The following is a 27,503-nucleotide window of genomic DNA, read 5'->3' on the forward strand; positions in this document are numbered from 1 at the left end:
CTTAAATGTAGCCAATGAACTGGCCTCAACTACCTTCTATGGCAGAGAGTTCCAGAGATTCACCACTCTCTGCATGAAAAATGTTTTTCTCATCTCGGTTCTAAAGGATTTTCCCCTCTATCCTTAAGCTGTGACCCCTTGTTCTGGACTTCCCCAACATCGGGAACAATCTTCCTGCATCTAGCCTGTCCAATCCCTTAAGAATTTTGTAAGTTTCTATAAGATCCCCCCTCAATCTCCTAAATTCTAGCGAGTACAATCCGAGTCTATCCAGTCTTTCTTCATAAGAAAGTCCTGACATCCCAGGAATCAGTCTGGTAGTGTATTTAGATGTAGTGTATTTAGATACCAGAAGGCATTAAGATTATGTGTCAAATAAAAACCTGGTGCACAATTAGAACATGCAACATTGGAGGGCGGGGGTGGAGGAAACATTCACGAGGATTTAAGTGATTATCTCATAGAAAGTCAGAATAAAGTCAGAATAATTTTCAACGTGGAAGAAATGTTTCATTTTCGTTCAGGCTAGTGCATTGCCCCAAGGATCTGTTATTGGCCCTCACCTATTTGCCATCTACATAAATAATATGAAAGAGATAAATATAATAGTACAGTATCCAAATTTACTGATGGCATGAAAACAGTTGGGTGGGTTGTAATATGAAAAATAACTCTGCAAAAGGATATGGATAGGTTGAAAAAGTGGGAGAATTTTGTTCAACAAAGTTTAATGTTGGAAAGTGCATGGTCATCCACTTAGCTAAAAAGAATGAGAAGTCAGATTATTTTCTGTATGGAATGAGCGCCGTGTACAATTTTGGTTGCATATTTTAAAAACGTTGTACTAACATTGGAGGTAGTCCCGAAGAGATTCAACAGGTTCGTTTCTGTGATTCAGATTCAGATTCAGATTCAGATTCAATTTTAATTGTCATTGTCAGTGTACAGTACAGAGACAACGAAATGCATTTAGCATCTCCCTTGAAGAGCGACATAGCAAACGATTTGAATAAAAAAATAATAAGTGTCCGGGGGGGGGGGGGGGGGGGGGGGGTGTGTGGTGGTGATTGGCAGTCACCGAGGTACGTTTGTTTAGTAGAGTGACAGCCGCCGGAAAGAAGCTGTTCCTCGACCTGCTGGACCTGTAGCGCCTCCGGATGGTAGGAGGTGATGGTAGATGATGAGAGGGATGTTCTATTACCAACCGTTTAAAAAGTCAGATCTGTATTCTTTGGAGTTTAGAAGCATGGGGAGTGATCTTATTGAAACATACAAGATGCTAAGGAGGCATGGCAGGGTGGACATTGAGATGATTCCACTTGTGAGACAGGATCAAACATGATAACATTTACAAGGAAACGAAAAATACATTTATAACCAAGGAGCTGAGGAATTTCTTTTCATAGATGGTGACGAATGTGAAATCTCTACCCTGGAGAGTTATCGTTGAGATTACTCAGGGAGGTGGGAAGTTGATTTTGTTTTAAAGATCAAGGTATTGAGGATTTTGTGGAACTGGTACAGAAGAGGATTGGGGCAGATCACTCATGATCAAACTTGAGGAACTAGCCTATTCTTGTTACTTTTTTATTCTGTTCTGGTGTATTATAGACATGATCCTGTAAACGATATATAGGATTAAGTAATAGCATTTTAAAATTTAAAAAAAATTAAACCTATCCACAGGAATTTGTAATTGAGAGAATTTATCCAAGTGCTTTAAAACCTTCAGCCTCTTTGAAGGAGCTCAGAGAAACATGCTAAGAATTACTATTTATAACAAATCTGCTGTTTAACAAGTCTGCAGATATTTTTGTACTTCTACACCTATGAGATCATAATTGGCTGAAGGATCTGTGTCCTTCTGTTTTATTAACATGCTTTTTTGTTTCATGTGAGTTTTGGCACTGGAACAACACACCAACCTGTCCTTTATTGGTTTTTGTCTTCACTTCTCTACCTTAATTGTGAACAATTTTGAAAAAAATGTTTCTAAGAAACCTACTTTGGATCCGTCTGTTTTAGTCTCAATATTTTGTTAGATATGATTGCAAAATAAATCTTTCTACAATTATTTAAACCAAAGCTGCATATTGTGATAACTCGAGCCAGACAGACGGGATGTTATTGGGTAATTCCAATAATCCTGCTTTGCGTACTGGTGTGTATCATTGAGTCATACAGTGTGGAAACAGGCCCTTCAGCCCAACTTAGTCATGCTGACCAACATGCCCTATCTACACTAGTCCCACCTGCCTGCTTTTGGCCCATATCACTCTAAATCTCCCCTATCCATGTACCTGTCTAAATGTTTCTTAAACGTTGCGAATCAAGATAATTTGCACCAACCACCCTTCACTCAGTCACGTCCCGTGAGTAATTACTCAGGGTAGGCACTGGGCAGTCAGTCGACCTTTAAAAATCATTAAAAACTGCACATGCGCAGGAAAAAAAAAAAATTGTTAAACCACGCATGCGCAGATCGGTCCTGTAAGCAGTCAGTCGACTTTTACCAAATCTTTAAAAATGCGCATGCACAGATTGGTCTCCTCCCCTGTGGGCATGTGCAGCACCTTGCGCACAGTCCGCGGTACAAAGGCAGGATTTCAGCTGCCTTTATTGCCCGTTGTCAGTGAAGGCTTGAAGCAGCCAAAGGCATATAACAATGCAAAATAGACTTATTTTTGAATTCATACTCTGGCCCCACCCCACCCAGTAATCATAGGATGCTGGATGATCATGAGGAAGTAACAGAGCAAAAACCATTCATATATAAATCAGGAAAGACATGGAGCCAGCCATGTGAGTCGCAGCATTTGCATCATGATACACGTTATTAAACCAGCTCACTGATTTTCACACGGCAAGGGAGAGGATTCTTGATTTGAGAGGAGCTGGGCATATATTCACAAAAAGCAAGTCTCCTACACCATATTTTGTTCACAATGTCTGTTAACTTGGAATGGTTGTTGACTATAAGAAAACTTCAACAGCAGATGTTATCGCAATGTTTTGGAAACCTTTAGACAGGTACATGGATAGAGCTGATTTAGAGGCCAAACGCAGGCAGGTGAGACGAGTGTAGATGGGACATGTTGGGCAAGTTGGGTCGAAGGGCCTGTTTCCACACTGTATTACTCCAATTTGAATGAAGGCACTTTTTTCATAGGTTTTCTTACATTTTATATACCTGTACAGAACTAAAGTAAGTAGTCACAAGATGGTCTTTTTCGTTCAATAAGTAAACTAAAACAAATGTTCTTCAAGGTGGAGTTGTGAACTGAGGGTGGGGATGTTGTGGAGGAGGGAATCAATTTTAATTCTGATGGAATGCTGCATTACGCCATTTGATTCATATCATAAGAATGTGCCCAATAGTGCGGCTATCATACAATTAACCATCAGTATATAACCCTATTGTTTCATTCTTCAACAGACGCAACTTGCATTTAGAAAGAAGAAACCTATAAATACAAGACTTCCAATGGATATAATTGGAAGATTAGGAATGCCAGCCATTAACAAAATTACAAAAAAATATAATGACACAGATTGATAGTTAAACTTCATCCAAGTTCACTGCTCAGTAGGAGAAACAAACGACTTAGCAATATATTGAGGTATGATTTCACTTGAAGAAATATTAAAAAATACTCATTAGTTATGTCAAGAGACACAGCACAAGACAATGGAGAAATTAACTCGTCAAGTTCCTTATTGCTCTCATTAAATGTTACCAAAATTAAATACAGAACAATAAATTAAATATGGGAAACAATACTCGAGGGGAGTCTGAGCCACAACTGATTCTTATCAACGCATTGCTGCCCCAGGATTGCTAGCCACATCTGGGAAAGATGCCAGCTTCTACTTGGTGTAATAATTATGGATCACAGACAGGTTCATCCTCGACATAATCCAAATGGGTCTTTTCAAACCAGGCTGATGTGCCTCCAGAGAGTTGGTGATTTTGGAGAAACAAAGAGACGCATCTCTTTTTGAACTGGCTCAGTTGCAACACTCTAACCTCTGAGACAGAAGCTCACAGGATATGTCTACTTCCAAAGATGAGCATTTAGTACAGTGCTGGGGGAAAGTGCCAGTGGAGTACTGAGGGAAGGCTGCACAGTTAAAGTTGGTGTCTCTATGTTCAGCTATTGTTAAGAGGGGCGGAGCTGGTAGAGCTGCCATCCCGTAATCCCAGAGACCCTGGTTCAATCATTTCCTTGGGTGCTGTCTGCGTGGAGTTTGCATGTTCTCCTTGTGACCACCTGGGTTTCCTCCGGGTGCCACTGTTTCCTCCCACATCCCAATGGTGTGCGGGTTTGTAGGTTAATTGCACTCTGTAAATTGCCCCAAGTGTGCAGGGAGGGATGCAAAAGTGGGATAACATAGAACTAGTGTGAATGGGTGATCAATGGTCGGCATGGACTCGGTGGGGCAAAGGACCTGCTTCCTTACTGTATCTTTAAACTAAATCAAACTAAACCGAGGTTGCAAATGACACTATTCTAAAACCAAAGAACAATCAACATTGCTTAATCAGAATGACTGATTCGTCATGCACTGTTATCTTTGGGAACGTGCCACATTGTGCCATATTTCATAAATTTTGACGCTAGTTTCTTTTCAAAAGAACTTGATTGCCTCCAAAGTTTTTTGGAACGGCTCAGGGTTATGAAGGGTGTTAGAAACATTTTTGTGGCTCTTTGTCTTTTTGGTTAAGGAATAATTGCAGTTGAACTATGGCTAAGGGGAGCGCTCCGTTTCGCAAGCCTGCGGCAGCCGGCACCCTGGTGCGGCGTCTACAGCCCGGGATCCCTCGTGGGGGACCCGGAGGGGAAGAAGAAGCCACCACTGCCGGCCCGCGGCCAACTTCTACCGCGGGCCCGGCGTGGACTTAACATCACCCCTGGAGGGGAGCTTCGACCGCCGGCCCTGCAGTCTACGGTGCTTCTGGCTGCGGCGGAGACTTTAAATCTCGACCGCCGGCCTGCGGCCTACACCAACTTAAGCCGCGGTCTCCGGTGAGGAAGAGCCGATCCTGGACTGACTCTGGACTTTGGTCCTGTCCACGGGGGGGAAATGGAGGAGGACTGGCCAAATTTTGTGCCTTCCACCACAATGATGAATGCTGTGGTGGATGTTTGTGTTACATTTTTATTGTGGTTGTGTGTTCTTTATTATTGTATCGCTGCTGACAACCCAAATTCCACCGACCCTGGTTGTGTGGCAAATAAATTCTATTCTATTCTTCTATTCTAATTGCTTGGGATTCCTGCCAGTGTTTTGGGAAATAGTATCCTGCAATTGTTTTTGACAAAATGGTGAAACAACTTGCCTTGTCTGTAATATATTGTAGGCCGTTCCCTTCAACTAAATAGAAGTACGTGATGCTAACACAGATAATTGGACCAATGGGAACCTGCTCACACAGTTCTGTATTTAACCCTGTCAACATTACTCTTTTTTTAGTCACCTTTCACTATGCTCTTTTCTTGGGATAAGGGCTCCATCTGGTTCTCTATGTCTTGCTGGCTGGCTTTGATATTAGCATCACACACCTGTTCATTTGAGACTTGAGAGATAAACAGCCCACCCACTGAGTACCCGCTGCCCAGCGATCACTCCAGACATTAGAACTATCCTGCACACTGCAGACAATTTACAATTTTTACTGAAGCCAATTCACCTACAAATCTGCATGTCTTTGGAATGTGGGAGGAAACCGGAGCACCTGGAGAAAACTGGGTACAAACTCTGTACAGACAACACCCGTGGACAAGATCGAACCCGGGTCTCTGGATCTCTAAGGCAGCAACAATACCACTGAGCCACTATAGTTTCAAGAGAGAGCTAGATGGGGCTCTTAAAGATAGCGGAGTCGGGGGATATGGGGAGAAGACAGGAACGGGCTACTGATTGGGGATGATCAGCCATGGCAGATCTGTCTCGAAGGGCCGAATGGCCTACTCCTGCACCTATTGTCTATTGTCTTCCCCAATTTGCCAACATTTTAATTTTAATAATATGTAATTGATAATTGCTCAAAATCTCATAATGTTGATCTAATCAACATTAAATATAAATATGATTTTAATTCTGACCCTCATAGGGGGGCTATCAAGACTTATTTTTATTTCCTTTCAGAATTTCTGTAATGTCAGGCAGTATGCCGAAACCAGCACCACCCACAGCATCACCAAACCAGATGAACATGAAGGTTAAGTGTGTCTGCAACAGCAGCATTTTGGTACAGTTTACTGAAGTGGTGATATACCTTGTGGTGCAAAGATCCTGTTAGAAAGTTGAAGCTATATTTTGCAGAGAAAATATATAGTTGGCGGTGAATGCAATTGGCAAGTTAGCCTGTCACTTTTGCTTGTGTAAAAATTGAGTAGTTGCTGGTCAGGAAAAATAATTACTTCCGGAAAGACATCAGGAAAGATTACCATGAAAATATCTACATCAAAATCTTTCTGCAACTTTAGTCTTTCTGTGGATGTTATTGAACAGTGTTTGGGAATTCATAAAGTGGAATCAATAACTGAAAATGAGAGCATCAATCAAAGCTACACAGGGGATTTTTTTTGAGGAAAATGTTTCAGCGGAAGTAAGAATACACATGTATTGCAATTCTTGCCTAATTACTTCCAGTCGCAGAACTACCAGTGCTGGAGGTTATTGATAATGCAAAATAATGTTTCGTGGTTACCAGAACTCTGTTCTAGAACTGTCCCAATTACAATAAAGAATAGGTAATAAATGCAGGCTTGCAGCAGTGCTTACACCTTTGAGCAAATAGTTTATCCTGTCTTGTGGTATCTTTTGCTGATTCAATGTAAAACACGAATCATGAATAGTCATGCCAATTTGTCATAGGTTCATGTGATAGGAGCAGATTTAGGCCATTTGGCCCATGACATTTACTACGCCATTCAATCATGGCTGATCTCCCCATTCTACCTTCTCCCCATATCCTCTGGCACCCGTACTAATCAAGAATCTACGTATCTCTGTCTTAAAAATATCTATTGACGGCATCCACAGCTATGAATTCCACAGATTCACCACCTTCTGATAAATACTATTTCCAGACAGTTTTCATGATATTGATTACGGACAGCCAATTTATTAAGAAACGTGGAAAAATAAAGACACTTACTTTTTAATTTCATCTTCTACAATGTTGACTCCTTCGACCTGTGGATTCTGGAATTTATTGGTTGCACTTCCAAAATCACAGAGAACATAGTGCCCTTTGTCATGAAGCAATATATTTTCAACCTTAAGATAAATCAACAAAACCCAACAATGAGAATCATTCACTGATGGACCTCATTTCAATGTACAAATAGAGCACAGATTTAAAAGTACATAACTCCAGAGAATAAACATTTTCAAACTTCCCACTTCCGACACACCCTACACTTCTGAATTTATTTTCTCAATGCAATTCACTTTGTCGCTGCGTGAAATTCTGATGTCAGGTGCAATAATTTTAAATAGTTTATGAAAAATACACATGCCTGAAAAGGTCAGAATTTATTGCCCATTTCCCTTCCCCTCAAGAAGGGATTGGTGAACCTCTTTCTTGATGTATTGCTGTCTGTCTAGTGACGATATACATTGATATTGGGCTGTGAATTATAGGCATTAAACCCAGAAATTGAAGTACAGCAACAAATTGCCAAGCCTAGATGGTATGCGGAGGGAAGCGTGTAGATGGTGGTAGTGCTCCCAAGTACCATGGAAATTGTCTTGGTTGGAAGGAATCAGTTTGGTAAACCTATGAGGCAACTGTAGCCAGTTTAGCCACAAAACAAAAATCAAGACAAAAAAAGCGCCTTTCCTAAACTCCATAACCTACAGAAGCCATTTTGTGTCTCTGACCCACCTAGCGAGATCAGCTAACCTCGCCAAGATCAGTCATCCGTAACCTTCCCAGCCTGTATCTGCCCACGTCTACATCAATCACTGCACTTAGCAATTCAGTCATTAAAAATTGTTGCTTTTCCAAAAATACATACACTTAAAAATATAAAATCAATGCAGACAATTAACATAAGAGCAGCCTTATCCATTACACAACCTCTGCTTTGTGTTCACAATAAATAAGGAGCGGAAAGCAACCAAGGCCTTATGTAGAGCGGCATTGCTTTCTACTCCTAGATTATTACTCTGGGGAGAAAGGAGGTCGTATAGTCACTTCATACAGAAAGCCGTGTGGCCTTGAGGTCAGATTTCAGTGCGTTGCGATTATCGTGAGGATTAGGTGTGGGAAGGAAAAGAAAGAGAAGCACTTTTCCAGTAGTGTCTTCACTCGTGAATTGTTAAGATTCACGATACTATGAAAATAAACTCATCACATGTATGACAGAAGACTGCTTCATGTTCATCTTTAAATTTATGGTAACTAAAAATGGGGAAAACACTGTGGCAGAACAATGCTTGGTTGGCGTGATTCATTGTAGTAGAGGATAGTAACTTAAGTGTTGCATATCACTGTGTTTAGTATTGCTGCCAATGCATTTTTTAAGTTTCCTGAGCTACAAAAAATCTCATTTAAAATGCTGTTGCACGACACCGCTCATCTTGAGGAAATGCGATTCCTCCTAATGGATAAATCAGACCAATTCATAACGAGTTGGTCTCCATTCGTCGTTTTTTTGGAATCATATGGTGCAACACAATTGTAAAAAATAACTGTTTCAGGACTGGACGAGGGTTGGTCAAGATTATAAATAATGATCTCCTTTTCTTTTCACTATTTTCTCTCTCAACTTTCTTCATTTACTCGTTTTCTTTCTTCACACACTATATATTTCACATCTTTCTATCCTTTACTATCTAACTTCTTTTTCTTATTCTCATCTTTTTTCAATGTAACAAAAAAAAAAGAAGTTGTACATAAAATGTATTATGAAAATATATATTAGGCACTTTGGTGCCATATGACTGTGCTTACTTCTAATAAAATAAAATATTTAAAAAAAAATAATAAAATGCTGTTGCACATTGCACATCCAAAGCAATCTTTCCCTTCTTTGAGAATTCTACCCGCTGACACAACCCTTCTTAAATCACAAACAAAACAAATTGACCAAACAGGCTGACAGTTTTCAAATTGCATACTCTACTGAATCTTCCTCCGGAAGAGCAGGCAGTCACCTTTAGATCTCGGTGAATGATGGGGGTCTTGCACTGATGCAACCTTGCGACTGCTTCACATGTATCGCAAAATATCTGCAACACCTCATTCTCAGTGAATCCTGTTTGTAGCCGCTGGTTCATCAGGTTCACAACTTGACCTCCTGCAACAAGAAGAGGGATACAATACTTCATCACAGCCTTTCAAAGCAACAAACGTGAGCTAAAGCAGGAGAGATACTTAACCTTGAAAGGAACTATGAGAGACCCAATACATGCATGCAAGATTGCAGAATGAAAAAGGATAAATCCTTTTAATCTGCAAGGTAGGCGATGTGTATAAATGCAGCCATTCAACTGGCGAGCTGTTAATTATATCAAAAGTTATAAATCATTTCTGAACCCACAAAGTGCAACTTGGAGACTAAAAATGAAAATTGGCGTGGGCGTGCTTTGATGCACTGACTGGTTTTCCCTTTCTATGTTTGCATTCACAAGATTGCACCACATTGACTAGTTTTAGAAACACCAAGGCATTAGAGGGTATGGTGGAAAATGCACAAAGTGAAAGAGGAGACAAGATTGTGTCATTGATAACCGCCTCAGTCACATTGATGCGGCATTAGGTTGTAGAAAAAAACCCCCCCCCCCCCCCCCCCCCCCCCAATCCTCAGCCGATCAGGAGGTTGGAATAGGCATTTCAATATTTTTGTAAATTATTCATATGCGTGATATTATCCTCAATTCGGAGATTTTAGTGTTCCTCCACCAGATCCACTTCATGCCTTTCGGAAAGTTGGTCAGAGAAAGAAACTATTTCTAAAGATTGCTGACTTGCATCCAAGTGTTAAAGATGATAATAGGCATTCTGAAATAATGACAGAGCAATAATCTATGGAAAATGGATGCGATTGCTCCGGTTTACTCCTATACCCAATGGTGTATGGGTTTATAGATTAATTGTGCTTTGTAAATTGTCCCTAATGTATAAGGAGTAAATAAGAAAGCGGAATTACAGTGAACTGGTGTGATCAGGTGATCAATGGTCAGCGTGGACTCGGTGTGCCAAAAGCCCTGTTTCCATGCTGTATTTCTAACCTAAACTAAAAAGATCTCAAACTGACATTTTCCACATCAAGCACAGTTTGATGTGTAGATATTGCTTGTGAAGGTTGGAGTAAAGTAATCCACGGCAAGTGGTGTGGGTGCCCTGGGCAGGGAGATGGATTCAGGGCTGTAGGTTGCTCAGCACATGTCTGTCAACACATGGGGTAGTTGCCGCCATTCCCCAGCAATGAACCACACTCACCTTGCTCGCCACACATAGCTCCAAGTCCTACATAGCTCCAAGTCCTACATCTCAGTCCTGAGCAGCTGTGCTGCCCACTTCAGCGAGCCCCACACCAGTCCTCACCTTTCCGCGCTGATGAACAATTAGACAAGTGTACAGGAGAAGGGCAGTGGCTTGTGCCAGGTTCACAGCACAGCGACACAGATGGTCATGCATCTCTTTATATTTAATGCCATAATGACGATTCCATTAGTGCTCTTGTTCTTGGGAATATATGCTAAGTGCTAGGGCGGCATTGTGGCATAGCGGTAGAGTTACTGGTTTACATTGCCAGAGACCCGGGTTCGATACTGACTATGGGCGCTGTCTACACGGGAGTTTGTACATTCTCCCCATGACCTGTGTGGGTTTTCTCCGGGATCTCCTGTTTCCTGCCGCACTCCAAAGATGCACAGGTCTGTAGGTTAATTTGTTTCGGTAAAATAGTAACGTTCCTAGTGTGTGTAGGATAGCGTTAGTGTTCGGGGATCGCTGGTCGGCATGGAATCGGTGGGCTGAAGGACCTGTTACGGCGCTGTATCTCTAACCTAAACCAAACTAAGTAAGCTGACAAAGTACATTTCCAAGTCAGAAGTCATGTGTAACATAGAAACAAATGCTGGAGGAATTCAGCGGGACAGGTGGCTTCTGCGAAGGGAAGGAACACAAGATGTTTTGGGTCAGGAACCTTCTTTGCAGTTTCGGAAGATCCTTGCAGTGGTTCCATCATACTCCTATTGCATCATGTTCCAAGAACTGACAGAAAAGTGCCCTTAGCTTTCCACAAATTTAGCTCAGTCAGCTATTTCAGTGGATAGGTTCATTAAGATGCATCATCATAGGTTTCTCACAAATGCATTCAAAACAGCACGAAGAGAGATGTTGAAACTGCCCCTCATTTCTCTTCCTTCGGTGATAAAGAGGAAAATCAAAATAAGTGATAAGGAAGAAAAAGTTCCAGAAATCAAAGAATACTGATTTAATTATATATGTACTTTAATGTCAGAACAAATACATTTCTGGCGTTATATTGTTTTTGCGATCTTCACAGAACCAACAGCTGCAGCCATGGAAACAGGCAATCACTATCCATCGCTTGAAAGGAGCGCACACACATTGCACTCCCAAGTGGAATATCAGTGCCTGCAATTTTGCAGTTTCCAATGTCCGGGTGCTGCAAAGTGTGATCCGAATGTGTGGCAAAGGAACTGAATGTGCAAATTTATAATCGTTACAAATGTGGGCATGTTGCCAAATCTGCTCTCCATCAGCTACAGGCATTAGCAGACTGATGGTCTCTTCACTGTGATAAAGTTTCACGTTCAAGAAAATCTATTATTTGTTTGCTGAACAGTTGCTTCAGCTTTGTCGTAGACTTTCAGGTACACAAAAGGTAGTGCAGTGGTAGAATTGCTGCCTTACAGTTCCAGATACCCTGGTTCGATCCTGACTACTGGTGCTATTTGTACGTTTTCCCTGTGACCGCATCTGTTTCCCTGGGTGCTCCGATTCCTCCCACATTCCCCAGACATACAGATTTGCAGGATAATTTGGCTTTAGTAAAAATTGTAAATTGTCCCGAGTCTGTAGGATATTGCTAGTGTACGGGGAATGCTGATCGGCGTGGACTCAGTGGGCTGAAAGGCCTGCTACGGCACTGCAAACTATGAGGTGTTCTCATGAAAAAAAATTATTTTCTTCAGTAATTATATTATAGAGTATAATTACTCTTATTTCTTCATGGCAACAGACGAGACAAATTGACAAAAAAAATCTACTTCTATTAAATAAATAGCTAGTTACAGAAGTGCATGGAAGCACAAATCTTTCATGCCCATTAATTTAGTAATTTTAGTCTCATCATGACAGGAAAATCTAGAAGGATTGCACTGGTCGATAAAAAGTGGGAACAACAATATTCTGAGGTGACCTTTCATCAAGAAGTATGAAAATATATTTTTTAATTTAAATGGAGTATTAATAATTACATCATTCAGAGCATGACATTGCGGGAAAGGCCATATAACTTGGATCAGGAACATTTCACAGATGGGAACAGTTTATATCACTTACTGACAGATAATATTCCACATTTTTCTAGAACAGTGGTAAGTTGATCTTGAAGATAAAGATAAAGATGCATAGCATCCATGGTGATTTGGTCTTTTGGATTCAGAACTGGCTTACTTATACAAGACAGAGTTGTAGTGGGAGGGTGTTATTCTGGCCTTATGTCTGTGACCAGTGGAGTTCCGCAGGGATTTGTATTGGGACCACAGATTTTGTTTTTTGTAGTTTAGAGATACAACACGGAACCATCAATCCCCACTCATTAAAGCTATCCTACACACGAGGGACAATTTTTACACATACCAAACCAATTAACCTACAAACCTGTACGTCTTTGGAGTGTGGAAGGAAACCAAAGATCTCGGAGAAAATCCACGCGATCACAAGGAGAACGTGCAAATTCCCTGCAGTCAGCACCCGTAGTTGGGATTGAAACCGGGTCTCCGATGCTGCAAGCGCTGTAAGGTAGCAACTCTACCGCTGCGCAACCTGGATGTTTGAGATGTGTATAAATGACTTGTACGTAAATGTAGATAGTTTGGTTAATAAGTTTGCAAACAGAGAGGAAGGTTGTCAAAGTGTCCAGTGGGATATAGATCAGCCACAGAAATTGGCAGAGAAATGGCAGATTAAGAGTCTAATCCAAGCAAGTGTGAGGTATTACACTTGGTAGGTCGAATGCAAGGGAAAGATATATAGTTAATGGCGAGATCCTTAATAGCATTGGCGCACAGAGAAATCTTGGGGTTCAAGTCCATAGCTCCCTGAAATTTCCAACATGGATGATGAAGTGGTAAAGAAGGTGTATGCTATAAGATGAGAGGGGCAAAGTTTAAAGGAAATATGTTTAAGAAGGAACTGCAGATGCTGGAAAATCAAAGGCACACAAAAAAACTGGAGAAACTCAGCGGGTGCAGCAGCATCTATGGAGGGAAGGAAATAGGCAACGTTTCGGGCCGAAATCCTTCTTCAGACTTTTTTTTGAAAAGTACTGAGAATGGTGGGTGCCTGGAACAGGCCGCCGGAAGGTGATTGTGGAGGCAACCTGGGAATGGAAGGACATCGATTATTTGCAGGCAGAGGAGATTAGTTTAATTTGGCATATGCTCAGTGTAGACATTGCGGGCCAAATTGCCTGTTCCTGTGCAATACTGTTTTATGTTCTGTGCTAAGTTTAAATTGGTATCGTGGTCAACAGAGACATCATAGGCTGTGCTGATGTCTGTGTTCCTGTGCTGTACTTTTCTATATTAAACTACACTTTAACTCTCAATTATGCTAATGGCACATTTTCCACTTGTTCCCCAAAGTTACATCCTTCATCCCCAAGCGCGGGAAAATACTGGGATGAACGCTTAATTTGATCACGTGAATTTTCTTTGTCTGCTTTCGGAACAGTAATATTAATTCACCTGTTGTATTTGAAAGTTTTTCAGGTCTGTTACACAACTTGGCAAAGTAGTTTGAAATGTAAATGTTCAAAACCTGGTCGGTTTGACTGCGACTTATCCCGTTTTCAGCCATCTTAGACACAATGTTGCTCAATATAATCATAAGTCAATTTGTCCTCCCACTTCTCAACATCACGATGAGAATGAAAACGGGAGGGCTAGGTGGTTTACTAGCAATAATGTCTTTTCTGCTGTCAAAGACTTTCTATGTGCTACTGGATTACTCAGTACATGCTTGTCAAGTAAAGAAATGATAAAATGTGTGTGACTAATAGAAGCTGACACATCATTCTCATTTATCTGATTCAGAATACATCAGGAAAAACATATTATACTCCTCTTCCTACTCCCAAAAATGTTATGTCCAATGGTGCATTTAATTGCCCAAACAAATTAATTTCTTCCATTCCATGTGAGCAAGAGCATTTATGCAATGGAGCACAGCGGGAGGAGGGAGGCCTACGCATCTCCCAATGGTCAGCATTGATAAAAAGTATTGTGCAGCATGGTGGTGCAGCGTACAGCACCAGCAACCCGGGTTCGTTCCAGCCTACTGGTGCTGTCTGTACGGAGTTTGTATGTTCTTCCCGTTACTGCTTGGGTTTTCACAGGGTGCTCCGGTTTCCTCCCACACTCCAAAGACGTACAGGTTTGTAGGTTATTTGGCTTCGGTAAAATTCTGACTGGTCCCTAATGTGTAGGACAGTGCTAGTTTACGGGGATCGCTGGTCAGTGTGGTCTTGGTGGGCCAAAGGGCCTGTTCGTTGGCTGTATTGCTAAACTAAAAAGTGGAACAAAAAATGTTTGTTTTATATAATGGTAACTTCTGAAGGAGTGTCTCGACCTGAAATAGCACCCATTCCTTCTCTCCAGTGATGCTACCTGTCTCGCTGAGTTACTTCAGCATTTTGTGTCTAACTTCAAGAATACCCTGGATCTACCACACCCACAACCACTACCACATCCTTCACTTTGATTTAAAGGTGATCTGCAATTCTCCAAATAAATACCACAATGTTTCCAAATTAAATTGTTATTTTCCTCAAGAGCCGTTTTATGATCGCATCTAGCACAGATTCAGTTTGCTGATAGACATTGTAAGATATCACAGAGTCAGATTCAACATGAGGATGTAATCAATTTCAAGGATTAGCCTTTGACTCAGTAGTTGAGAACTTGTTCCACAAATCCATGGAAAATGTAAGGAAACAATTTATTTTACCGAAACTACAACACTCGATGTTTGCCATCTGAATGAAGCTGCAAAGGGATTAATCAAGTTAAGCCTCGCAATTGCTGTCACTATCTTTTTTTTAGAATGGTAGCATTGTTCCCCACAACACATTAGTCGATAAAGGAGAAATTTAAGTGAAGAGGACTGTAATTTCCGTTCCCAGTTGTACAACAAATCACATCACACTTAATTGCAACGCAGTTTCCAACGGGTAGTGGAAGCGAACTCCTCACCTCGACAAAAATCCATGAGGATCAGCACTTCCCAGACTTCTCCAGAGCCTACAGCCGTTGTGCTGGAATCGATATACCCAACAATGTTCTTATGCCCCGCCAGGTCCCTCTGCAACAAAGCAAACAATTTGGTCACTGGATCAACACTTCTTCCAACATTGTTCCAACAATATGTTACAACATTGCTACCTAAACGATCATTCAAAAAATAATTTAATAGTTCACTGTTGCATTTTTGCTCCATCACCTCAGGGCATCAAAAGCAGTGGTACAACAGGCATCTTAGGGCTGGGGCCATGAATGGGGACAAGTGGGCATGATCCATGACTCCAGTTTCTAACAATAAGAAGCGATGTGCCTGGGAAAAGTATGATCCTGGAGGCTTTATTATTAACTACACGAGACTTGGCCGCCACATACCCCAGGATATTTCAGCATTCTCGTATTCTCAGCCGAGGTAAAGGGCTAACGTTATGTTCAGCAGTAAGGAAATGAGCAGGAAGAGTAAACAAACAAAAACATAATAGCTGCTGGTACTGCTAAATGTATATTGACAACTTGCAGGCTCACTCTCAGAAACTTGCATTGTGTGTTCCAAAAGCAGCATAAAGGAACAGCTGTAAATATGCTGTAAAGCTGAAATACAGATTGAAAATCCTTGTACCACTCAGCTAGTCAAGCAGGACATGTCAGGGAGAGAGACAGAGGGGGCGGCATAGGGAGGGGGGTGGGGGGAAGAGGGCAGGAGGGAATCACATCTATGATCATGTGCCAGCTCACTGTGCATATTACAAATTCTTACATTAAATGCAACACTTGGCAATTTCTTATATATTTTTTAATAGATACTGCCTGCAAACATTTGCTACCTACCATTATCTGAATTTCTCTCTTGCACACCTGCAGGTCATGTTCATTGTTAACATACATTCTTTTCAGTGCACTTTTAACACCATTGTGAGTCTTCACCAGGAATACTATGGCAAAACCACCTGGGGACAGAAATAAGGATGAAACATTAGTCAGGGATAACATTTATATGGCTACCATCTGAAATACCGAATCTCAGCAAACTTCACCAAACTATGGCTGTATTTGTGAGATCACCAGCCCTCTGCCTCCAGAGAGAGAGTACCACTATCTTACTGGTGTAGTATTCTAATTACATATATCGACCCTTTCAAAATCTTTTATCCGTCCTTGCTCTGAGTAAACAGACGGATCATCAAATATAAACAACAATCAGAGATTAAAATCTTATTCTCTACCTTGTTTTTATGAACTTTCATTTCCTGAGTTGTCAACTGTGGTCATTAGAATAATAATCTGCACCTGAATATGATTCATGGTACTTTTGGGACGACTGAAAGAGATATTAAGCTGGAAAGGGTACAGAGAAGATTTACTATAGCGAGAGGCCGAGTAGGCTGGGATTCTATTCCTTGGAGCGCAAGAGGATGAGGGGTGATCTTATAGAGATGTATATAATCATGAGAATAGATTGGGTAGATGCACAGTCTCTTGCCCAGAGTAGGGGAAATCGAGGACCAGAGGACATAGGTTTAAGGTGAAAGGGAAAAGATTTAATCGGAATCTGAGAGGTAACATTTTCACACAATGGGTGGTGGCTGAATGGAACATGCTGCCACAGGAGGCAGTTGAGGCAGGGACTACCCCAACATTCAAGAAACAGTTAGACAGGTACATGGATGGGGCAGGTTTGGAGGGATATGGGGCAAGCGCAGGCAGGTCTGACTGGTGTAGCTGGGACATGTTGGAAAGTATGGGCTAGTTGAGCAGAAGGGCCCGTTTCCACGCCGTATGAATCCATGACTATCATAATGTCAGCAAATACTTCTCTTCGATGTCTGGAACCTGGTAAAATTTACCAACCATGCAGTGCTTTGGGTTAAACACTTTCAGGAATAAAATACTGAGCATCCTACACTCAACACTCCCAGAGATCATTTAAAAAAAAATCTGAGTTTTCTTGGTACTTGATGATAACCAGATCTTGCATCCAAAACAGACCAAAATTAGTTACATGGATGGTAGGAGTCTGAATGATCAGATTTTCCATTATCTAAAACCATAATAATGCAAATTTAAAAAAATGTAAAACCAAATATCGGGTGGAAACAAATTCTGGTATTTGGAGGCAGAGAAATTGGAATGAACATTTCTGACAGATCACCTCCTGTAAAAAACTAGAGAACTGGGAAGGAGACAGGGTGGAAAGTCCAAAAGGAGCATAAGATAGAAAACAGAAACCCAAAGCAGTTATCAAATGACGAAAATGGGATGATTGCTGAAGACAAAAAAGGACGGTAATCATCTACTTGAATTACCTCTCATTTTCTACTTTTCATTTCTGCAAATGAAACCTTCTTGAACAAACAAGCCGTTTTGTTAGAAACATTTTAGATACTTTATGATATTTTTTCTATATTGAATAGCAATTGAAAAGTAGCAAAATCTACAGCCTTTTCACTAGCTTGAAATTGTTGAGAGAATTTTGATCTACTATAATAGGCAGCACTGATCCTTGATTAAAATCAGTGGACACAGATGCTGCTTCCAACAGTAGCCTGGATCAGTGGCAGTAGTGGCACAGATGCAATATTCAAAGCAGACAAATTAATCACAAGGACAGCACTGACAGCAGGCAGCAATTTGCTCTGGCACACAACAAGCTGCTCTGAATAACCAAGCACAGCTCCCTGCTGGGAGGCAACAGCAGAGTGTCATGAAAGGACAAAGGCAGGAGGACATAGGATGCTGGAACTCCACAAAGAACACGCCTAAATCTTCAATAGATAAAGGTCACAAAATTAAGTTCAAGCTTAGCCTCACTTAGTAATGATGGTTAAATTGGGCAGTGTGGCAAGGTGAACAGCCCGCTTGCATCCCTCCTCCAATCTTACTTATTCAAGGACTTGACATGGTAGATGATGACTGATGAGAAACTGCTTCCCTTGACTGGAAGTGTCAGAGCCGGAGGGAACTGCAGATGCTGGATTATCTTGAAGATGGACACAAAATGCTAGAGCAACTCAATGGATCAGGTAGCAACTCTGGAGAAAAGGAACAGGCGATGTTTGGGGTCAGACTTTGCGTGTGGCTGACAGTGGAGGAGACCCAGGCCAGAAAGGTCAGTGTGGGAATGGGAAGGGAAGTTAAAATGTTTGGCAACCCCAGAGATCACGTAATCCTAGACAGACTGAGCGCAAGTGTTCAGCCACATGTAAATTGGAGGAAGAGCACCTTATATTTTGCTTGGGCAGTTTGTAACCCAGCAGCATGTATGTAGATTTCCCTAATTTCAACTAACGCCTGCATTGCCTCCCATCACTCCCTCCTCCCCATCCTAGTCATCCTACCAGTTCGACTGGTTGCATTCTTGTATCCCTCTTGTTATCACACCTTCACAGCCAACAATGGGCCATTATCGACTCCACCCTTCCAGAGGTCATCTGTAGGCGGCCCGATTTGTTCTGGCCTTTTCCAACCTCCAGTTTATTTCCCCCCCACCCCCACCTCTACTTTCACTCTGAAGAAGGCTTCTGGCCCAAAACATCATCTATTCTGCTTCTCTGGAAATGCTGCCTGCTCCGTTGAGTTACTCCAGAATTTTGTACCTACCTTTGCTTGACTGGAAAAATTTCTCAAATTAAACTCATGAAAAAAGGGTCAGCCCTTTACTTGAAGTGAACTTTCTTGGTGAATTATGATCATTTAAAATCTCTATCCCAGAAGACTGTTGTTCATGGATAACATTCAAAACTGAGATTGACTGATAGATATCTAGTTTGTACAGGAATCAAGGATGAGGAGATAGAGCAAACATGATTCTGTAAGATTTTCAATTGGGCCATTGCTGGTATATATGACAATTAAACACTTGACTCTCTCTTGAGTGGGGAAGCTTGACAATCACATAATCTGCTGCAGCTCCTACTTCTGAAGTTCATTGCTAATGCATTGATAAAAGGTTTTTAAAAGAGAATTAAAAATCAACAAAAAATTGGATTTCAATTCTTCCTCTCCTTACGATGTTGTTTCTTACAGAGGGGTTTCTAATACTTGAGACCAAGAATAAAGCAGAAAATGCTGCAGATAGCACGTTAGGCAGGTTGGATGTAGAGGAAAACAGTCAACATTTTGGAACAATGACCTTTCATAAGAACCAAACTGCAATTTAAATTGCAGAGTCAGATTCAGGTAGAGTATATAGAACAAATTGCCGGATCTTAGAGGTGATGACGTACCGAGGGACCTTGGTATGCAAAATCATAGCTTATAAAGTGTTGACACCAGTAAATAGGGCAGGGAAGGGAGCATTTTGTATATGCCGTCATAGGCCAAGGCATTGACAACACGAACTGGGAAGTAAATATGTAGCGGTACATGTAGACTGTGTACAATTCTCGTTGGCACTCTGCAGGAGAGAAGCGGTAGCAATAGAGGGCAGAATGGATATTACTTGGAACGGAGAACTGTAATTATGGGAAGAGATTGGATAGGTCAGGTTTATTCTCCCTGGAAGGTAGGAGGTGGAGGGTAAACTTATAGAGATTTATAAAATTGTGTGAGATGTAGATGAAATAGATAGTTAGGATCTTTTTACCAGGGCAGGGAATCTATAACCAGACGGCAAGATTTAAAGTGAGAGGAGATAAATTTAAATGGGTATGTTTTTCCACACAGAGGGTAGTGGCTATTTTGACTTTTCTTTAGACTTTAGAAATACAGTACGGAAACAGGCCAATCGGCCCATTGAGTCCATGCCAACCAGCGATCACCCCGTACACTCGCAGTATCCTACACACTAGGGGAGATTTACAATTTTACTGAAGCCAATTAACCTACAAACCTGTACGTGTCTGGAGTGTGGGAGGAAACCGGAGCACCTGGAGAAAATCTACGCGGTCACAGAGAGAACGTCCAAACTCCGTAGACATGTATCTAACAAAGTCAGCCACTCTACTGCTGTGCCACTGTGCCATCATGGAACAGACTGCCAGAAGTGGTTGAACTGGCAGATACAATTACAAGGTTTAAAAAGCATTTGGATAGGTATTTGAATAGGAACGGCACAGAGGGTTATGGGCCTAATGCAGGCAATAGGATTTACAGGCAAATGGGATTCATAATTGGCACATATGAGGTGAGGGTGAAAGCACATGTTTCTATACTGCGCAATTCTTTGAGGAGGAGAAGGGTGGAGACAGCAATTGGAATGTCTTTTCTGGGTGGAGATCGAGATTGTTCTGGTGACACAAATGCTGTAGGTGTTGTCAAACACAGGATGATTAATGCTTGTCTGGTTGAGTATAAAGAGGAATTAGTTCAGTGAGTGCAGAAGAGTGAGCAAAAACAATTATGGAAATTGTGAAATGCACAGCAGTTACCAGAGATCTGAAATCAAAGTTAATGCAGTGAAAAATTAGCAGATCAGATAGCATTAACTGATCATCCATCTGGAAAGTTTTTTCTCACCCAACATAATCTGCTGTCAGCAACAATAGCATTAGTCTTGCCTAAAGGATTGTGGTTTCCACCCGATCACAAACATGTCTATTTGCAAGGTACACAAAATTGCTGGAGAAACTCAGACGGCGCAGCAGCATCTATGGAGCGAAGGAAATAGGCGACGTTTTGGGCCGAAACCCTTCTTCAGACTGATGTCTATTTGCAATGCTTGTTGTTCTTGTGCAGGGCATGATTGTACTTATATCTGGTATGATGTGGCTGGATTGCATGCAAAAACAAAGTTTTTTTTAAATGCATCTCGATGCATGTGACATGAAACCAAAATCAAAACGATATCATGACTGTGCATCTGTATCAGTTACATTAGAATTCATAATGCATTTACAAGGTTGGTAACACAGCCAAAATCTTGATGGAGCATCAAGGCACATATCTAGCAAATAGGATTTAAAGCAGTGCATTGCCTCTTGGTTCATTCTTTACTTGGACCTCAGCAGCAATTTGTCTTACCACTGTTTATCCTAACTACTGTTTATCCTTCACCCCGTATATTATATTTCACCTGGCAGAATGAATAATGTTACCCAGGTACAACAGAGGCTGTAAACAACAAATGGGCTCAAATAACAGTGTGCAGTTAATGCTACTGTGTTTTTTATAGAATTGATTCACTGCTTCAGGAAAACTCATGTCAGAATGGAACTTGGCTCCCCATTGGTGCTTACAGTATATACTGGCTTTTACCCTAAAATGATTTTTGAGCAAAGCAGTGTTAGATTCACAACAGCATACAAAAGAAACACATACAACAAAACAAAATCCAGATTTACACCAAGTAAACCCAGTTAGTACACCTGAAGAAAAAGTGTTAAGGAACCGACCAGTTTCTAATTAGGTAGACAAAAGTGCTGGAGAAACTCAGCGGGTGCAGCAGCATCTATGGAGCAAACGAAATAGGCAACGTTTCGGGCCTGGCCTGAAACGTTGCCTATTTCCTTTGCTCCATAGATGCTGCTGCACCCGCTGAGTTTCTTCAGCACTTTTATCTACCTTCGATTTTCCAGCATCTGCAGTTCCTTCTTAAACAGCTTCTAATTAGGACAAGTAAGGAAATTGTGAATATCACTCAGATTTAGCCAAATAAGCATGACCAAAGATGACATTAAAGTTTTAGGTAAAGTTAATTTCAAATACCTATTAGGAAAGCAGCCCTTTATTTAGGAATAAAATCAACACATATAAAACACTTCAGCCTTTTCTCTTCCTCCACTTGCTTAATTAAAATAATTAAATGTATGAAAACATACTGCCTCACATTAAATCATAAAGTACTGGAGGAACTCAGCAGGTCTGGCAGAATCAGTAAAGGGAGTGAATGGGCAGGCAACGTTTCAGGTCGAGACCCTTTTTCAGACTAGGTCAAAACATCACTTGCCCATTGTCTGTGTTCCTCCAGCACACGGTGTTTTGCTCAAGATTCCAGCATCTGCAGTTTCTTGTGTCTGCCTCACATCAAACTGTGGGCCAGCAAGATAAATATAAGTGTTAATACCTTTCCTTCTCCATTCAGACTCACAGCCCTATCCTCAACAACCTGTGTCATGCATTTTCCTGCAACTACTATTGTTCCTTGATTTCTGTTAGCAATGCTGCAATGCAGGGCGGCAGAGCCACTTTGTTCGATGGTGCATTTCGTGATGACACAAAATAAATGGGGAAGGTCAATCAATGTTTGCCAACAGGCTGAAGCAAAAATTCAACACCCTGTGCGGAAGACTGCAGACAGAGAGCTTAATTACACATTTGACCAGACTCAGTTCAGAAATAAGAGATCAGTGTATCAGGTGACATTTGTTGCATGGATTCAATTGAGAGCTGCAGAAAATGTTGTGCCTGGAAAACAAATTTTGAATTCAAAATAAAAATAAACGAGTGTTGCAAAAATTGATAATGTTGAATTTGAGACTTTAACTGTTTTTCTCCCCGAAAATAGTGCCTGACCTGCCGAGCATTTCTGGTTTATATTTTAAAATTCAAACATGCGTGGTGGCGCAGCGCCAGAGACCCAGGTTCGATCCTGATTATGGGTGCTGTCTGTATGGAGTTTGTACGCTCTGCCCGTGACCGCATGGGTTTTCTCCAGGTGCTCTGGTTTCCTCCCACACTCCAAAAGATGGACAGGTTTGTAGGTTAACTGGATTGGGTAAAGATTGTAAATTGTTCCTTGTGGGTAAGATAGTGCTAGTGCACTGGGATCACTGGTCGGTGCGGAAGGGCCTGTTTCCATGCTGTATCTCCAAACTACACTAAACATCTGCAGGTATTTGTTTTCTAATCACATCAATTTCGAATGCCACCTTGATCAGCCATCAAATGAGATCACATGTTCAAGAAGGAACTGCAGATGCTGGAAAATCGAAGGTAGACAAAATTGCTGGAGAAACTCAGCGGGTGCGGCAGCATCTATGGAGCGAAGGAAAGGGGCAACGTTTCGGGCCGAAACCCTTCTTCAGACTGATCATTCAGTTCTGTCTGAAGAAGGGTTTTGGCCTGAAACGTTGCCTATTTCCTTCGCTCCATAGATGCTGCCGCACCCGCTGAGTTTCTCCAGTAATTTTGTCTACCAAATGAGATCACATGGATGTTTGACTGTACTTAGGAGCACGTGACAATAATAAACTAAATCACTCACTCTTATGCATCAACTCTTGCAGAACTGAAACTTCCGTACCTCCATTCCCAAAGAAGGAAACATTTTACACACCATTTTCATTGAACACACACTAATTTCAGCAGAATGCCAAAAAAACACTTTTTTGGATTTCTTCCAAGGAATTTTAGATCCCACTGATTATCAGTAGCAAATCACCAGGTTCAATTAGTTAGTATTGTATTGCAGCAAGCTCGGGTCATTGGGCAACTTCTTTAAAGGAAAATTATTTTGAAAATGAGCAACTTAAATTCACAATCACCCGGGAACAACATACTGTAAATTGCGAATGAATTTATTTCAAAAACAATCAAGTCTTTGCAAAGCCAATTTGGTCAGCACACTGAATTGGGACAACCTAGAAGCATCCCAAGTGTGGACAAGTACAATAATTTTCTTTTCCATTCATTTTTTTAAGTTTAGTTTAGTTTATTGTCAGGTATACCGAGGTAGAATGGAAAGCTATTTTGTTGTGCGCTATCCAGTCAGCGGAAAGACTATATACAGTGCCCTCCATAATGTTTGGGACAAAGACCCATCATTTATTTATTTGCCTCTGTACTCCACAATTTGAGATTTGCAATTGAAAAAAAAAATCACACGTGGTTATAGTGGACATTGTCAGATTTTAATAAAGGCCATTTTTATAAATTTTGGTTTCACCCTGTAGAAATTACAGCTGTGATTATACATAGTAGGTAAAGGGGCTGGGGAAGAGGAATGTGTAAGATAGAACTGCAGATGCGTGAAAAATCAAAGGTAGACAAAAATGCTGGAGAAACTCAGCGGGTGAGGCAGCATCTATGCAGCGAAGGAATAGGTGACGTTTCTGGTCGAGACCCTTCTTCAGACTTCTGCTCGAGTAACTCAGTGGGTCAATTTTCCCCAGAGATGCTGTCTGACTCGCTGAGTTACTCCAGCATTTTTTGTCTATCATCGGTTTAAAGCAGCTTCGGCAGTTTCCTCCTACATATCTGCAGTTCCATTCCGCACATGAGTGTATGGGCACTCAGGTCAGGATTGTTACTTTGAAACTTTGAGCCATGGTATAATTAAAAAGGGACTATATAAATAAGTCTCTTTCATTACTACATAGGCATAAAGTAATTGCTTTTAATTATTGGTTATCCCTGGAACAGAACAAACACAACTGCATGGGCAAGAAAGACACAAAGTGCTGGAGTAACTCAGCAGGTCAAGCAGCATTTCTGGAGAAAAATGGATGGGTGACATTTCGAAACGTCACCCATCCTTTTTCTCCAGACCAGTTACACCAGCACTTTGTGTCTGATTTCGGTATTCGGTATAAGATAGCATCTGCATCTCATCTTTCGCCTGCATAAACTAGCTACTATCTTATGCCAACAAAGCTAAGACATACGTATGATTAAAATAATTGAATTTGAATTAAAGCATTCCAATCAATGAATAAATCAAGGTTTCAATGTCAGTTTATTGTCACATGTACTAAATAAGGTAGTGAAATTCAAATAAACCAAGCTGCTTGTCAATTTGCAGTCACAATGAAATAGAAGAGATTAAATTGCTCTAAATTGGCCTTATTGCAAGACATTTGATGGAACATTAAATGGAACATTTTGTTTCTTTGTTACATCCAAAAATTCTAACCTTTCAATATTTTAAATTCCCGAATGTCTACTCCAACCCCTCGGATGGAATATCATCTTACAAGGTTACATCCCATGAATCGGAGAGAGTAAAGCAACATCACTGTTCACAAGTAGTATAGATTTATTCCAGCCAGCTAAAGCAGGGCCACTGGTTCACAGTATGAGGTTAAAACCCCTGTCCCACTGTACGAGGTAATTCAAGAATTCTCCCGAGTTTTCCCCTGATTCGAACTCGGAGAATGTCTGTAGCGGGTCCCGTAGGAGTTCGTGGATGTCTCGTAGCAGCTCGTACGAGTAAAAAGTAACCAATTTTTTAATCACAAGTATTTTTTTACTCGTGGACATTTTTTGCAAGGATGAAAAAACGTCACGAGTTTACCGGATGTCCCGAGTACCTACCGTTAACATTACGAGCCGCTACGAGACATCCACAAACTCCTACGGACCCGCTACGGACATTCTCCGAGTTCAGATCAGGGGAAAACTCGGGAGAACTCGTGAATTACCTCTTACAGTTGGACAGGGGCTTAACATGGAATTATAACATTTTTGCATGGCTTTTCTGGGCCCTCCCTCTCCATTACAAGATAAAACAAGGAATGGCAACATCTCTTGGCTTTACATTAACCAAATATCAAGTCCGGCATAGAGGCATACTGCATTTTATTCAGTATTTTGGAATAGAAAATCTACACTTTTTGCAAATAAAATGTCAATAGGTTCGGTTAGCATTCTGTTCCTTACTACAGCATTTGCTGGACCACCCAAGCAAGTTAAAGTAAACATCTCATATAACCTATTTTTGAGGCCACATAGCGGGGCTGGAAACTGGAAGTATCCTGAGCTAATTCTGCTACCACCATCATCTATTGCGACATTTGATGGCTCCCAATGATTGTCGCTGGAAGCTTGCGTCCTTTTCAGGACAGACGATGACAACGAGGTCAACATTTGTACCAAGATGGACACAAAAAGAAGAAGAAGACCCATTTTTGAGAGTCCAATTTAAGTTCAATGACCGTACAAACTTACAGCAGCGATCAATGCTATTAGAATAAATTAGCGGGTATATTTTAATGATGTTAGTTAATTGTTTCACCAATTTTGCGTTACCTTTTCCTCTCCCCAAGGAACAGTATGTATGTTGAATACCTTAGGCAAGACCTTGTACAAACTGGAAATCGAGCATTGCCATAGGATGCCGGTCAAATTCAGGGCATTGCCTGGTTTGGATGTACAACTGGAAATACAGCATTGTTTGCTAGTAAACACCTCAAGGTTCAGTAGTGCAATGTAACACAACCTGTACGAAATAACTTACTCAATACTGTTAAATTTAGAATCTTGATATGCTACTTGTTCAAGTACGATATATATCATATCTCCATTGTATGATTTACATTGATTAACTGGAGTATTAGGAAAATAATGCCCTTCATGCATCATACTAAGCATAATGTAAAGCCCATCCCTTCCTATGCACAGTAGTTTAATCTGTTAGGTTACTCCATTCTATTTATTGCCCCACTCTTCCATTATCTCCAGTAACTATTAATAATACTCTTTCCTCATCCTCCTGTTTCCCAATATTCAGCTGGAATGACGAACCTTCTTATCAACTAAGAAATGCAGTAAAACAGGAGCAAGAGTTAATTTAACCTCATAAATTTCAGAAGCCATTGAAATGTTCACCACTTTATTGAAAATGGCAATGAAGTACTTTTCAAAAATTGCCATTTGATGTCTTGAAGAAAGGAAAGAAGGAAAACATCAACAAAGGTGGTGGAATTGGAATAGCAAGCTTGATGTAGAAAGATAACACAAACAAATTAATTGCAAATACCTTCTATATTGTTTAGCACCAGTGAAAAACAGACTGCTGGTCCAGATAGGTTATGCATGACTCAATATTTCTGATCTGTTAAAATAAGTTACAAGTCTTTGTAGCACAGTTTTTGTTTGAAAGTCAGTGGCAATCTGTGGACAAACCCTTATTGGCACTGCTCAGGTCCTAAAGGTCATATGAAGTGATAATTTCCTTTCAAAATTGGGCAATTGATTAGAAGTGAAGTCCAGTACAGGTAGTATAACGTGATAGTTGCTAAGAGACCTTGTACTTTGGAAGATCGTAATTGTGTCGGTGGGGGGAAAGGGACTTAGAGCCTAGAGAGATTCAGACTCGCAATAACAAAGTTATTCTT

At 40.9% G+C, this 27,503-nt stretch overlaps 1 protein-coding gene across 10 annotated transcripts in view; it reads right to left on the bottom strand.

Annotated features, from left to right (window-relative positions):
- The window catches only part of aak1b (AP2 associated kinase 1b), a 96,792-nt gene that overhangs the window by 57,367 nt on the left and 11,922 nt on the right, over positions 1-27,503 (bottom strand). For all 10 annotated transcript variants that reach the window (XM_055662213.1, XM_055662218.1, XM_055662214.1 and 7 more), the window contains exons 2-5: positions 16,342-16,460; positions 15,469-15,577; positions 9,172-9,314; positions 7,166-7,287 (exon numbers count right to left, since the gene is read on the bottom strand). In XM_055662213.1, coding sequence (XP_055518188.1) covers positions 7,166-7,287; positions 9,172-9,314; positions 15,469-15,577; positions 16,342-16,460 — 493 coding nt within the window. The remainder of the gene's footprint in view (positions 1-7,165; positions 7,288-9,171; positions 9,315-15,468; positions 15,578-16,341; positions 16,461-27,503) is intronic.

This window comes from Leucoraja erinacea, chromosome 35 (genome assembly GCF_028641065.1).
Source record: "Leucoraja erinacea ecotype New England chromosome 35, Leri_hhj_1, whole genome shotgun sequence".
NCBI lineage: Eukaryota > Metazoa > Chordata > Chondrichthyes > Rajiformes > Rajidae > Leucoraja > Leucoraja erinaceus.